The 16,053-nt window shown below is 36.4% G+C and overlaps 1 protein-coding gene across 7 annotated transcripts in view; it reads right to left on the bottom strand.

Annotated features, from left to right (window-relative positions):
* Positions 1-578: 578 nt before the first annotated feature.
* ACBD5 (acyl-CoA binding domain containing 5) overlaps positions 579-16,053 on the bottom strand; it is a gene marked incomplete at its 3' end in the record, with an annotated part of 34,548 nt that continues 19,073 nt past the window's right edge. For 4 of the 7 annotated variants that reach the window (XM_081228717.1, XM_081228721.1, XM_081228715.1 and 1 more), the window contains 6 exons: positions 15,891-15,997; positions 14,633-14,900; positions 10,382-10,581; positions 9,004-9,048; positions 8,576-8,685; positions 579-2,523 (listed from right to left, as the gene is read on the bottom strand). In XM_081228717.1, coding sequence (XP_081084843.1) covers positions 2,511-2,523; positions 8,576-8,685; positions 9,004-9,048; positions 10,382-10,581; positions 14,633-14,900; positions 15,891-15,997 — 743 coding nt within the window. Of the gene's footprint in view, positions 2,524-8,571; positions 8,686-9,003; positions 9,049-10,381; positions 10,582-14,632; positions 14,901-15,890; positions 15,998-16,053 lie in introns of those variants that run through there. The other 3 variants (XM_081228716.1, XM_081228719.1, XM_081228720.1) reach the window with 1 other exon arrangement.

Genomic DNA, 16,053 nt, shown 5'->3' with positions numbered 1-16,053 from the left:
GCCCACACCCTAAAGATGACAGAACAGAAAGACAGACGGAACCTATGTCCCTAAGGACATTGTGGAAGCACCTTACCAGCCCTGGACTTCCTACCTCTGGACTCCTCGTATATGAGGGAAAAAAACTCAAGCCACTGCAGTTAGGTTCCTATTACAGGCCCCAGAACACTGGTATCTTAATGTTACAAACAGCTAACATCACTTTTATCACTATCTGGAGAAGTTACAAGTTATACATTTGTATTAAAAACATAAAACCTTCTCACCATTTTCTACCTAAGACCAACTGTATGTATTTAACATGGCTGACTAAGGCCACACTGAGTGGCTATGGGAAGCTACCTATTTGGAATAAGAATTGAAACTAAGATTTTGACACGATCAGTAACATTTTCAGCCAAATGACTAAATGAGTTCAACTTCAGCCTGTTTCTGATTTTTATAAAATTACATGTAATAGCATGGCTTTATTTTGAACGAGGCACAATTACTTCCTATGAACCCCTACTATTTATTCCCATTTAATCCTTATATAATCAATGCACTTCTAACAGTAACAAGGAATAAAAACCATAACATTTTTCATTAACCTTTTATTTTTAACTTAATTTTACAATAAAGAAACAGAAAAGAAGTAGATCATTAAAAAAATACCATAGCTGTCAATTTTAAATGAGGTTCTTGTTAAAGCAGTAACACTACATCCTATAATTACGTCTTTACTTGTATATACAAGAACTGTGTGCAAAGTGCTTTTCAAACTATAAAATAAGACTTTGGAATAGGATACAAATGGTTATCCCTAGGAGTTAGTTACCTCCAACTGCTTGTAATGAATCACAACTGCTTACATTCTTACTTTGCATCTTATTTATTTATATACTAAGAGAAAAGCCACCATTTTCTGATGCCAGATTGATAGCTAATTTTTTAAAATAACTCCCAACCCACAGGTCTAAATTTTATTTTTACATATAATTCAGTTACCGGCTTCATTTTTTTCCCTAAATAAATAGAGGACAGCTTTTAAAAAGCAAATATTAGTAGATCTCTTTAGACAGATACATTTTAATCAAGATGGGATTAAAAAATAAAAAACATCAAGTTACATGTAAGAAAAAAAATAAGGAAAAAAAGAGTCTTCAGAAAAGCAAATTGTATTCTTATACTTTTTTCTTCAGGTAAACAAAGAACCACCCTTTAGACTAGGGATGGATTACTTTCTCTCTTATTGAGAACACTCTGAACACATGATGCTAAACCCAACATCACACATACCAAGAATTTAAAAAATTATTTGATACTAAACCTTTGTATCAGAGAAACCTTTAAAGCATAAGGTACATCTACATGAGCAGGGAGTTTTAAAAGGCATGCGGGAAGGATAATTCCAAACAAAGCCTTCAAGGATCTAAATTACAGTCTTCTTAGTCTAAATGTGGGAGGTGGAGGAGAGACACAAATTTACATTAGTTGGGTATGTCTTATTCAAATGGAAGCATATGGCCTGCTAGCTTGCAGATCTCTCCAATACCCCTTGTGAAATAGGTGTATCTCCAATATTATACCCCAAAGGAAAAACTGAGGCACTAAGAGGTTAAGAGTCCGGTCTGTGTGGTTTACCAGTTGCAGAAAAGTGATTTTCCTGTGTTTCCTCTTTGACCTTTGTAAAAAGAGTATAAATAAGTTTTCATTTTATATTTCAAAGCACCCTATGAAGCAGAAACAAGATGTCCTCAGTTAAAGGAAAATTATTACAAAGTAATCCATGTATATGATTGAATACAAATCTTATTAATGATCCACAGGTTCAGAACACGTTAAGCCCATTCTTCATCATTTCCATTAGAGGGTTATGTCTATTCTGTGAATCATTTGTAAAACCAAAGCCTAGTACATAGGGCTCTACTTTGTCATAATGATGCCTGAATACTAAAGTTAGAGCTGCGCATGCCCAAGGAAGATTATGGGCAGCCCACAAAGTGGACGTGGAGAAGATTCTTCCAGTCGTTTTCTACTGAATCGCATGGTGGTTCAGTGACTAAGAAAGAAAGTCGATTTCATCTCATTTGAAATTCACTCCTGGTTTGCATACTTTCTCATAATTAATTTAGAAAATTAAAAATACCCAGTTATAAATCTGTTCTTATTATCACAACTGTACCTTGGAAAAGCAGCTTATATTTCTCTATGGGAGATAATCAGGTAAACATGTTACCAAAGAATAATTAATAATTTAATGTCCTTCAAGTTCAAGGGTAGGGTAAATCTAAGTCTGTTACTTATAACCTAGTTGAGATTGATTATTCAAGTATCAGCAATATTAGTCCTTAAAATGTTATCATTTGTGTAGTGCAAAATATATATATGTATATATGTACACAAACCAAACTACTGGACAACAAAAAGAAATGTAATCATCACAAACTAGGAGTTTCGTGTGAGCTCCACAATCCATTTCATCCCGAGGTCATCCAGGCCCAGTAGTCTTCTTCAGTAAAATATTTTCTTCAGTTCAATTTTCTTTGAAAAGAAAGGAAAAAAACAATGTCCTCTGAGTATAAATGCAACCTGAATATGAAACACATCCATACCAAAGAATTCGCTGATGGTAACATAATAATAATATTCAAATTCAAAATAAGACCATAAAATTACAAATGATCATTATGAAGTTACTTCGTGTCACTTAGAGCTCAATAGGAAAGATCCAACTGCAAGTGATGACATTACCAAGTAGTTTCTAACAAACGATTTAAATGTACATTCCTCTCATAGCTTCTAGATTCTCATCTTTTTCTAGTTGGCTATTCCACAGTTCAGATTTTTGAAAATTATTTCATAATTTTATCAAAATGGAAAGTTTTGAAACAAAGAACCTTCATAAAACAACAAAAGGTTGGGCTTCCCTGGTGGCGCAGTGGTTGAGAGTCCGCCTGCTGATGCAGGGGACACGGGTTCATGCCCCGGTCCGGGAAGATCCCACATGCCACGGAGCGGCTGGGTCCGTGAGCCATGGCCACTGAGCCTGCATGTCCCGAGCCTGTGCTCCGCAACGGGAGAGGCCACAACAGTGAGAGGCCCGCGTACCGCAAAAAAAAAAAGAAAAAAAGGTTGACAGATACACAACCTGGACTGTTCATTTAATCAACACATATTATGTATCTGTTATTTTCCAGGCACTGTGCCAGGTACTGGGGATTCAGACATCTCTGAGGCAGGCTCTTAGCCCTCAAAAAACCTCTCAGTTTAGGGCTTCCCTGGTGGCGCAGTGGTTGAGGGTCCGCCTGCCGATGCAGGGGACACGGGTTCGTGCCCCGGTCCGGGAGGATCCCACGTGCCGCGGAGCGGCTGGGCCCGTGAGCCATGGCTGCTGAGCCTGAGCGTCCGGAGCCTGTGCTCCACAACGGGAGAGGCCACAACAGTGAGAGGCCCGCGTACCACAAAAAAAAAAAAAAAAAAAAAAAAAAAAAAAAAAAATCTCTCAGTTTAGTTGATAGGATGAGGATGGGAGGGACATATAAACCAACAACTCAGATGTGTATAATGTGATGGTTTTACTGATAGCAGAGTGAGCTACCAGAGAAGAATGGGCTTGTGAGCACAACAATCGCATGGGATCTGAGTTCTGGGAAAGGACCCACAGCTGTAAAATCTCTATACCCTCCTCAGCATTCCAGATGCCAAAATGCCTGAAACTCTCTCATTACAAGTTTATTCCTCTCCTCTGTAGAAACGCTCTTATGCAACCCCCTTGGCAGGAATGATCTTTTAAATAATCAGACCACTCCTTATCCTCTGCAGGAATCTTATGTACACCTTGGCAGGAGTGACATTTTAAATAATCAGTTGGATTTTCACATAACGGGAGGAGATTACTCTGGCATGAAGAAAAATGGCCCCTGGAGGAAGAGAATTGTGGGTGGTTGTAAAGACTGCCTGAGTGAGACTTCAGCAGAAATGCTAGTTGGGAGGTGCCTGAACAGTTAGCAACACTTACTAAGAACCCACGTGATGCAGACTGCTATACAAGATTTACCAAATCTGTAGATTTACCAAAAAACACACAAATTGGTCTATGAACCCCCCAATCTTCAACTGTAATAGGGAAATAGAAGAGACATAAGTCACTATCACTATCTTTGGAATTTTTGGGATGTTTTCCAGGCACTTAGTGAGCTCTTTCTCTCCTTTTATAAAAAATTAACTTGTAAAATGTAGGGTATAGTGTGGTAAGAGAAGAAAAGTTACAGAAAACAACAGATAAGAAAACAGGAATAACATTTTGCCTTTCCCCAGCCCACTGAACTCTCTGCTCTGCCTGGACTGCTGAGATTCTTTCCCTGCCTCAGAAGCCTGGGCCTGAATTTTTGGTCCAGTATCACCTTCCCCAGGCTCCATCTGAAGAATGTTTCTCCTGAGACCTGTCCCACCCTATCCAGTTTTTATTAAATAAAAACTGAAAGCTCATTGTCTCTAAGGAAACCACCTACCAGCACATTTATGAACCTGGACAGACTGATAAAGGAAAGTGGTTAGAAACATCCTTTCCTTCAAATTACAGGCAGACCTTGAAGATCATGCAGGTTCGGCTCCAGACCATCGCAATAAAGCTAATATCGCAATCAAGTGAGTCACACAAATTTTCTGGTTTGCCAGTGCATATAACAGTTTACACTCTACTATAGTCTGTTAAGTGGCAATAGCATTATGTCTCAAAAAACTGTACAGACCTTAATTTTAAAATGCTTTATTGGGCTTCCCTGGTAGTGCAGTGGTTAAGAATCCGCCTGCCAATGCACGGGACATGGGTTCGAGCCCTGGTCCGGGAAGATCCCACATGCCTAGGAGCAACTAAGCCTGTGTGCCACAACTACTGAGCCTGCACTCTAGAGCCCGCAAGCCACAACTACTGAGCCCGCGTGCCACCACTATTGAAGCCTGAACGCCTAGAGCCCGTGCTCTGCAACAAGAGAAGCCACTGCAGTGAGAAGCCCGCGCACCGCAACAAAGAGTAGCCCCCCACTCGCCGCAACTAAAGAAAGCCTGTGCAGCAACGAAGACCCAACTCAGCCAAAAAATAAAAATAAAGTTCCCTTTAAAAAAAAATCATTAAAAAAATGTTTCATTGCTAAAAAATGCTAACCATCATCTGAGCCTTTGGCAAGTCATAGTAGCAACATCAAAGATCATTGATCACAGATCACCATAACAGATACAATAATAATGAAAAAGTCTGAGATATTTCAAGAATTACCAAAATATGACACAGAGACATGAAGTGACTGAATGCTGTTGGGAGGCGGTACTGACAGCCTTGTGACAGGGTTGCCACAAACCTTCCGTTTGTAAAAAATGCAGTATCTGAGAAGTGAGGTCTTTGTGTAATAGATTAAGAATAGTCTTGTGGACTTAAAAGGTCTGCTTTCAGGGAATTCCCTGGCGGTCCAGTGGTTAGGACTCGGTGCTTTCACCACCGTAGGCCCAGGTTCGATCCCTGGTTGGGGAACTAAGATTCTGCAAGCTGCCGCCCTGCAGCCAAAAAAAAACACTGGCCTGCTTTCAGTATTTAACTCATGGATAGTTTTAATAGCAGAATGACCAGGTTAGGTAACTGAGGGGAGGTAGTACCATAGGAGGCTGTTCAGGGCCTAATTTTGAACAGGTCTGCAGATGATACTCTTCATAGCATGTACAGAAAGAATGTTTTTCAGATCCCCTTCAGAGTGATATGAGATCTCTTTTACTTTTAAATTTATATTTTTCTGATGTAAGCTATTATATATAGAATGGATAAACAACAAGGTCCTACTGTATAGCACAGAGAACTATATTCAATATCCTATGATAAACCATAATGGAAAAGAATATGAAAAAAAAGAATGTATATGTATGTATAACTGAATCACTTTGCTGTATAGCAGAAATTAACATTGTAAATCAACTATAAAAAATTTATATTCTTCTATACTGGGGAAAAAAGAATCAAGCAGTGGACCTTAAGTATTACTTTTCATGTAAAAAAAAATTTTTTTTTAAAACTTACCACAAATAGATAACCACTTATTTTACACGTGTATAGGATTATCTCAGTGTGTGTTTGCATCCAGATGTTAAATAACATCAAAGCTTCTCCAGGTCACATGGTACTTCAGTTGCCATCCTGCCCAGAGTAGGCCTTCAGCCATGCATTCAGCACATATTTATTGAAAGCCTAATACATGCCAGACACTGTGCTAGAGGATGAGGTACAGGGTGGGCCCTGTTATAAGTAGGGCACACCCTCTCCTGGCCACATTTTTCCCATCCTAAGAGTATTTCTAGATCTTTCTCTTCATCTCTAACACAGACCTGTCTTCCCTAAACCATGCACCATGTTCTCTAGTCTTCTTTCCTATAACTGTCAGATTAAAACCTGTTAAACACTGCCAGATTAAAAGATGCCTACATCCCCTCAAGCCAAAACTTATTTCCATAGCCAACCCCAGTTGACTCCTTACATATGTAAGTAAGCAATACATAAAAACACTACGTCTCATCAAAATGCAGTTGCAGAGCACTAATAATTTACAACTTTGAAGGATTAAATACCTAACAGACATTGGAAGACTGGATAAAGATTCAATAAGAACAAAGTAGAAACTTAGGAACAGAGAAAAGCTTCTCCATGCAGAGACATCTGTCAACAACTGAAAGGAATACTTAGGAGAAATCGCATACACTTTTACAAGTAAGGAACATTAAAAAATAATAATAATTTTAGAAAAACTGCAATTTTCCGGGACTGCTGAAGCAAAGTACAGTTTGTGTTTTCAGTCTTTAATAAACTGACAAGCTGCTTCAACCTTAAGCATGAAATAAATTATTAATCGAAGTAAACTTTAGGTTTTTTTGTCATGTGTTGAATTTTTCTATTCTCCAATCCCCAAGTTTCTACAAAGGAAAACATGAAAAAGAACTTTGAAATGCATTGCAAAACATGTAAACACCTCCCGTTAGCACCACTGTTGCCAGCCGCTTAAATCCAGTATAACCACATATTGAAAAAAGGTTTGGTTCTTTTTTCCTCCTATTGTCAGGGATATTAGGATTTAAAACACTGTATAGCACCCAACCATCACAGGAGAAACACAAAATGTGTGAACAAAGAAAAGAAAGGATTTAAATTAAGGTCTATATCTTTTTTTCCCCTTTTTTTGGCCACGTCATGCAGCATGCAGGATCTTAGTTCCCCAACCAGGGATTGAACCCACACCCCCTGCAGTGGATGCGTGGATTCTTAACCACTGGACCACGGTCTATAGTCTATATCTATAGATATAGTCCCAAGGTCTGTATCTTAACAGCTGAAATGACACATACACAGATGGCTTAGAAAGGGGGTAAATGATACTGAGAAGGCAACTTAGGCTTCTGAAATCTCACAAAAGTTTTTTAAGTGAGCAAGTATATTCCAAGAACATTAATGTACCAGAAAACGTATTGAGTTCATTTATGAACATAAATCAAACAGTCTTAACATAAGGAGAGAACAAGGAAGACTAAACCAAGTCACCTAAGGCCACATGCATTTCCGTTTCTCTACTATAATGCATTCTCACTGGAGCACTTAGACTAGTGTGCTGCTTAGCCCTTTGACGTAGGAGAAGGGTAAATGTTTGGTTTTTGCTTTTGTTATCACGTGCAGTAATTAGAAATGTGGGTTCTTTGGTAGAGGAACAACAGACCTATAATTATTTAAACTCGTAGATTTTTTAAAAATGTGTTTCTACTGCACATATGTAAGAGAGCACTTAAAATCTTACCACCAAATCCCCTATCTCTTTTCCCCATCTGTTTTGACTTAATGGGAAATGGTGATGAAACACCAGAAACATAATCAGTGAGGCCACAAATGACAAATATTTGTCCATCTGCCCATCCAGGGAGAGTAATTCAGTTTACATAGTGTCCAAAAAAATGCTTTTAACAATTTTCTTGAACCCAAGAGTTTTGGCCTCAGGTTATTCCTCATCTAGACAATCTCAGAGCACTTGCAAGGATTCGAACCTATTATTCTCAGACTTATCTGAGTTATTTCCTGGCATCCAAACTGGAATTCTGGCCCTCAAATTAGAATAAGCCCTATTTCTAGTCAACCACCAGGATGAACATTTTCTGAAATGCCAATGTCTATATTTCTAAGGTATAGAGAGCATGCTGGCATTATTAGTTTTCTTATCTGTTGTCCTTTAATATTAGCAAAGGGCCCCCCCAAAAAATCATACTTTGAGAACACTGTTTCTTCATAAGACATAAAACTTAAGCCTGTAATCATTTTCTTGCTGTTGCATAAATCAAAGGTGTACAAATACATTAGATGCCGTCAAGTGAAAAAATTTTAATCTAACAAGTATCTAAAAACCCACTAGATATCATTTCCAAGGTAGTTTCAGTCTCAGGATCAGTACAGAATGCTCAGTATGACAATCTATCTATAAAATGGACCTATCTCCCTAACTGCCACTGAAAGCTCTGTCTGCTATAGAGTATAAGAGTTTACATACCACTTTGAATTATAAAACTATCATATTACCTTCTCCTTCTTTGGTAATATAAATGCACTAACCACTGGGCAATAAAAGGCCATATGATAGCAAAGATTAATGCACCAGGAGACATCTCGAAGGGCCACCAAGATGGTCTCTGAGAAAATAAAATAAGCTGGTCACCAATCTATTACATATTGCACATATAAACTTAAAAAACACACCATAATTTTGAAACTATATAACTAATAATAGATCTCACTCCTGCTAAAGGGAGGGAGATAATTTTAAAGCGTAATTCAGAATGTAGACTTTCAGAAGTACTTCAGACTTAGTACAAAACAAAATATATTTTAAACTTCAAAGTTCTAAAGGGTAGATTTCATTTGGAATACTTTCAGGATGTCATATAATCTAAATTTACTGTAACTTATTTGAAACTCTGGCACTTAGATTTAAGATAAGAATTTCTTACCGGTGAAGGGGGCTGATTACTGGTCTGTAATGCTGATGATTTTGCCTATCAACACAAATGAAACTGATTTAGCTTTGACAAAAAGAAAAAAAATACAGTAATTTTTTCTATTTCCTATCTTTTTTTTTTTTTAAAAAAGGGTGAAATATTGGATTACTCTTGATTTTTCTGCTAACTATGCTTTGATTATCCTGAAACTCACAGTGACCAAATTAAGTCCCTAAAATTGCTAGCCAAATAATTATCTCTGACACTTTATAGTTCAAATATAAAATTATCAAAATAAAACCTCAAATTAATCAGAACCATTACTTCTTTTACATTCTTATTAAGTTACTTACTCAACATTTCTTATTAATTCCTTGATTTCCATATAAACTACCAACTTACAAACACATTTGAGAACTATAGACTTGATTATTAAAACTGTAAAAGTGTAAAGATTATGTGAACAATATCCAAATATCTGTTTTGGAGATTCATGATAAGCTATAGCAAACCATAGTGGAGGTCAAATCATAACTCTACATTTCTCTCTGGCTTGAAAGCTTTGAGCCTAAAACTAATTTACAGTAAAGAATGGGTAAGTTAGTGTATTACCTCCACAGCATTTTAAAAAGAGGTCAAGATAGAAGACAACGCTTACTACAAAAGGATGGCCCTTCAATGGTGAACCCTAGGACTTTAGCTGTGGTCTCTATTAGTGCCACAAACTGCACTGTTCAACACTTCTTATTCTTCTCGTGTTCTTCCTGTCTCCAACATGGTACTGCTAATTTTATATGCTGAAAAATTCCAATTATTTTAAGTAGTATTTGGCTTTTGGGTCAGTCTTTTCTGAAATAATATTTTCAAAAGTAGATCCTTTTAAAAACCATTAAACTCCATTGATGTGTGTAAATCCGATTTTTTTAAAATCTAACAGCAAATATTTATTGTGCCCCCTCCTTGGAACAAGGCTCTGTCCTTTAGCAGCAGTAAATAAAATAGTATATATACAGTCCCTACAATCACAGTGTTTATAGTCTAGCAAGAAAGATATTAAATGCACATACCAAAAAATCACACATTTAACAAGAAAAAGCATTTTGTAAACTGTTACTGTTTAGCATTTTGTGGATCCAGAATTTGTCTCTTTCTTAGCAAAACCATTCAAATCAGTGTATTTGAATATTCTTCTCATTGGAACACACCATATACCTCTTGATAAAACATAATCTGAACCTGGTTCCCTAAACATATAATCTTACTTAACTGCTAAAATAAGCTTTGGGTATCATTTGTATGGTTCATTTAAATCAGATTAACACAGATTCCAATTACACACTGTTTGATGGGATCAACAGCAGATGAAGATAAGACAAATGAGGAAGGCTACCTGCGATGCCGTCAGCGTCTCCAGTTTGTGGAGTCTCTGAAGGACATTCTGCATGTCCTCCTGCAGGCGCATGAGCACGAGAGCGATCTGCTCGTTGAGGCTGCCCCTCGACCCTCTGTCTGAACCCCAGCGTTCCCCATCACCTCCACTTCCCACTTGCCGACCTTTGTTTCCTTCACTCAAATGTTGCATCCTGTGCCCTATTTTAAGAGAGCAAAATAAGTTAGTTTTAATCACTCTTAGAAAAGTAGAAATGGTGGGGTGTTTTTTGTGTTTTTCTTTTTTCATTTTTCCTCTATTTCTTTGAGACCTAAATCTCCAAAGTGGAGTGGAAGCAATCAGGAAGTACACAAAATAAACTATTAAAATCAAAGAAGTTGACATAGGTATAGACTTCTATTTATAGTCTTAATTTTTTTTTTTGCTAAGGTTTTATAATGTACCTAATATACTAGTACATGACTCAATGTATATAATACACAAATAATACACATATTTGGGGTACATTCTTAAAAATTCTTCACTAATACAGTAACAAGATTGAAAAAATATGAGGCTGTTTCTTTGGAGTATTAAAAGCTACACTAAATAGCCATGTTTTCCTATTTGATCACTGTAAGCCTCCCAAAAGGTTTTTAAATGGTTTTTCTTATAAATTCCATTACACTTATATTGAAATCTCACTACTACTAACATTTTGTTGTCTATCCATACGTTCTTTTTTCTACGCCTATATTTACAGAATTGGCATTACCCTTTATACGTGATTTTGTGTACTACTTTTAAAAAATATTATGAACATTTACGTGCATCATTAAATTTTACTCCAATTCCAAAAACACTGAAACAGCTATATGAATTCACTAGTAAGACCATGAAATAATTTACTCAATCATTTTGCACTTTTAGATAGGGTGACTCCAAGTTTTTGCGATTACAAATAACATTGCAATGAATGTCTTTGTATATAAATTCTTGTCCAAATTTCTGTTGATTTCTTTAGGTCAGACAAATTCAAAGAAGAATTCCTGGGTGAAAGGATAACAATTTTGTTGTGGTTCTTAATGAGTGTTGCCAAGTTATTTTTCACAAAGGCTGAAACAGTTGTTTGTTTGTTTGTTTGACCTCGCCATGTGGCATGCAGGATCCTAGTTCCCCAAACAGGGATCGACCCTGGGCTCCCTGTATTGGGAGTGCAGAGTCCTAACCACTGGACCACCAGGGAAGTCCAAAACAGCATCTGCCAAGTTAAACCCCAAAGAGTACACTGAAATGCTCGATGCCATTTTCAAGAAGACCTCTACTCTTGTATCGAAAGGAAGTAAAATTTGAAGTGGTCATTCCTGAACTCAGCTATTGGTCTGGAATTTACACAGAAAAAAAAAGTGGGAAGTCAAATTTGAGGCTTAGTTTTTTCCTGCATCCTTAAGAGCCTGACATATTCTGTGACGGTCTATCAGTGGATTCTGATGGTGACAGAGAACTACTGCTATCTCTGCTCACTTTACTACATCCTTTGTAATACTCAGTGTTCAAACCGCCTTCACCAAGACAGGAGTATCAGCCCATCCCCCTGTACGGGCCCCTGTGATTTCTGGAAGCCGTAGAGAGCTGTAGGTGGGTAAAGTCAGATTTTAAACAGGAAGCGTTTCATATAAACAATTTTGTTAAATTACCTAAAGAAAGAAGCCTGAATCCAAGGTTCTAGTAATACGTTGTGACCTTTTTCTTAACTAAATATTCACAAATTTGTATTTTTTCTTGTAAAGAGGGGCCCTCTGCCCAAACTGTATAAGCTGCCTTTCTTGAATAAATGAATGACTTGCATTTCTGCCATGTCAATTCTCTTCTTTACTGTTTCCAATGTATTTATAAGTTATATAACTATTACTTATGCCTCCAATTTTCCCCCTACCTATGCAATTTCCTTTTTTTAGGCTTATCATCTCTGCTTCGATCTCCTATTTGTAAGTGTTTATATTCTTTTTTATTGAGTGAGGAATACTGGTTATCTAAAATGTTCTGTTTTCTGGCATATATATTCTTCCAAAACAGATCTTTTGTTTGCATCCTAAGCGCCTTTCCCCCTCTCTACTCTCCTTTTTATTTTTTCCTTGTCTGTAGGATATCTACATAGTTCCCAGGTCAGTTTTTGTCAGCTTGTTTATCTATGACACAGGCAACTCTATCAATCTACCTAAATAGAGTGGGTTTCCTGCCACGTTGACATTGCCCTACTGGTATGTTGGCCCAGACCTGACCTTGTAGGCTTGATATCATCAGTGTCTGTTGCTTCTATATTAGGCTCTTCTGAGTGGGACTAGAGGTAGGGGCTGAGGTAATGGGGGAATTGTTTTCTATTCTCTTTCTTTGAACATTGTGAAATGCCCTGTGTTGGGGACTTTTCCTGGATCAGCGATACATATATATATATATATATATATATATATATGTATATATATATATATATATGTATGTATATATATATATATATAAATAAATATTCAATGACATAGATATTCAAATGACAGATGGCCTTATATTTCAGATCCTTCCTCCATATAAGAGGCCAGATGGCCTAGAGTGATGAAAACATGAGGATGATAACATCAGGAAGAGCAAAGGACAGGTCGAATCAAGTTCCATGTGAAGGTGAGGAGTGTAAGCTTTATAGGCAGACCTATATATATATAGGCATATATACAGACAAAAAACACTGTATATTCTTCAATAGGAAGAATGTGTCTTAGTAAAAAAAAAAAAAAGAGAGATTATCCTGATCACTTTGAGAATGTATTTAATTAGAAAATAAGAACAGTCATACAAGCTTAAGAGGTTTCAGTGAAAAATGAAAAGCTTGGCCTGGCTATCAAATTGGAAAGGAAGACATTAGAGAGAATGAATTACAGGTTTATCTGATGGACCAAATGTAGAAAGGGGGAGACAACGGTGACAATAAATAAGAAATACAGTCCAAAGTTTCTTGCCTGGGTGTCATAAGGGTAACAAAGAAAAATTTAGCATCTAGAATTATCAGGTTCCATAGGTATCATGGTACACAGTTTGATAACTACCAATTAGATTTACCAAATTAATTATGTTAGTAAGGTTCTCATTATCCTTAGTTATGTTTTTGTCCTTATACTCTCATATAGACCAAAAAAAGGATATTAAAGTCTCCTGAATATTAATATGATTTTCCCTATTTCTCCTTATATCATCTGCAGATTTTGCTTTTTGAAGTGTTGATGTTATATAAGATATTAACAATTTAAAGTCTCTACTGCACACCTTAACATTACAAGTGGCCCTCTTTATCTTAATGCTTTTTGTCCTGAAATTAATCTTCCATGATATCAAGATTACTAACCTTGTCTTATTTTAATGTGCATTTGTGTGAGATACCTTTGCCTGTATTTTTATTTGTTACTTTCTGAATATGCCTCTTGTAGACTATAGCATGAAGTTATGCTTTGTTTTGTGAACCAGTCCAAATACCTTCTTCTTTAAGTAGGTGAGTAGAGCCTCTTTACTTGTACTGCTTTCACAAATACATTTGATCTTAAGTCTTTTATATTATGCATTGTTTTATGGGTTTTAAAAAATATTTTACTACATGGTTTGTTTTCACTGCTGTTTTAAAAATGTGTATTTTTCTCTGATAAATTAGAAAGGTTTGTTTTTGTTCAAATGGCTATTTTGACAGTACCTATTGATTCCTTACTATAAACAACTGTAAATTAATATTCCTACTTTTCTTCCCCACTCAACTCTTTATTACCTGATCACATTAATATTCTTAATGCTTCCCTCTGTACTGTTAAATGTTCTTTTATCTCTATTACTTGATTTATCAGCTTGAAATGATGTCTTTTGACCTAAGCAGGGAAATGGGAAACAATAAGGAATTCAGATTTTCACCTATAGTAGGAAAAAAGCAGCAGCACAGCTGGAGCAATCAGTGAGCGTTCAAGGAGGTGATACAACATAAATTTGGCTACCTTAAAAAACTGCATAAAAGATGTGGAAATAGACATGTTTTCTCCCACACCTTCAAAGAATACACTGCTATGCCCTGTAGAGTCAAAGGAGAGAACCAGACATAAGGGAAAATGGTCAGATGTTCCGCGAGGATAACTTTCAACATTCCCTTCGCAGAGGGACAGTCCTAGTGCCTCTCCTATCTAGAGCCTCCCCGTTTCATTAATTCATTTATAAAGACAGTGAGAACAAAAAACAAGTGCTACACACCTCTCCCTCTCCTGACGTTAGAGAATTCCTCACTTTCTCCAGCCCGTTTCTCTCGGTGCGGCGCTCCACTGTTACTCCCGCCATCCTCTCCTCCGTGCTTTACTTCACCTTTGCCTTCCACTGCTGCCGCCTGTGTGTCCCCACTGTTGCCATTCCCAGGAGATACTTGAACATCTTCAGGAAAACCAGAACTTTCCAAGGGCTGACTGGGATTACCACCCAAGTAATAGCGAAATGGTCCATTGTTTGACGTAAAGCTATCTAAAGACTACAAACGTAAAGCACATAGTTATACACCACAAGGTTTCCATGACAACTGAAGAATGACTGGTTTTATAAAGCGGTATTTTTTTAATGTTATTATAGAAAATATTATTTTTCTAAAAAATGTCTTCAATTCATATTCTGCCTCCCATCTGTAGGGGAGAAATGGGATAGAGATGATTTATATACAAGCAAAGAACTGAGATGTTTGGCAGTGAACTGTGCTCGTGACTCAGTCATTCATCCAAGAAACATTTAAACATCCAGAGTTACTGTACTCAAAATGCACTGTCACAACACTGTAAATCAATTATACTTCAATAAAATTTAAAAATAAATTTAAAAAATTTTAAATTAATTTAATTTTAAAATAAAAAATAAAACAAAATAAATTTTAAAAATTTAAAAAGCACTGTGTTAGAACAGCGGTGGGGAAAGACCAGGGGGAGGATGTAAAAACAACAAACATAAATATAGCTGTCAAAACCACCCTGGTCGTTATCAGAAAAAGTTGTCAAAGAGAAAAAAAAAAATTCATGTACTTTTAGTGGTTTTCCAAATGTTAGTTTTCAATACCAAATCTTAATTAACTGAAATTTGAAAAGTATTTCCACTTAAAATTTCAGTCCAATGTATTAGTCAATGTGAAGAACAGATTTATCTGTTTGAAATTGTTCACTCTTCTTGGCTGTTATCAATGTCTCAAACGTAAGGACTAGCATAAGGAGTTCACCTTTTGCCTCCCATCCCACCTCTCTCAGAATATTTATAAATGTAAATACATTATAAATTATAATATTTAAACATTTTTGAATATTTAGGAATTTTATATATTTTTTAATTCACAAAAAAACCAAAATACAAATGTTTAAACATGTTAGAAGTATGTTTTCAAAGTGGTGAACAGCATACACATCTGTTATTAACAGAAGTTATGCATGGAATTCTGATATATCAGTTTGAAAATTTACCAATTAAAAAATGTCATTTTTACCTCTTCTTGTCCAAATTGCTCCATGGAATCACAGTAAACTTCACTGTCTGAATCACTCGTCAAATGCTGAATTGCTGAAACATCTTCAACATGATCATCATTTACATCTAAATATATACAAATGTCCAGGTAGAATAATTATTCTCTAACTGAAGACAAATGC

Source organism: Mesoplodon bidens, assembly GCF_964165515.1.
Source record: "Mesoplodon bidens genome assembly, chromosome: 3".
NCBI classification, from domain to species: Eukaryota; Metazoa; Chordata; class Mammalia; order Artiodactyla; family Ziphiidae; genus Mesoplodon; species Mesoplodon bidens.
Note: the sequence above shows the minus strand (reverse complement) of the source record. Positions and strands in the feature narration are given on the sequence as shown.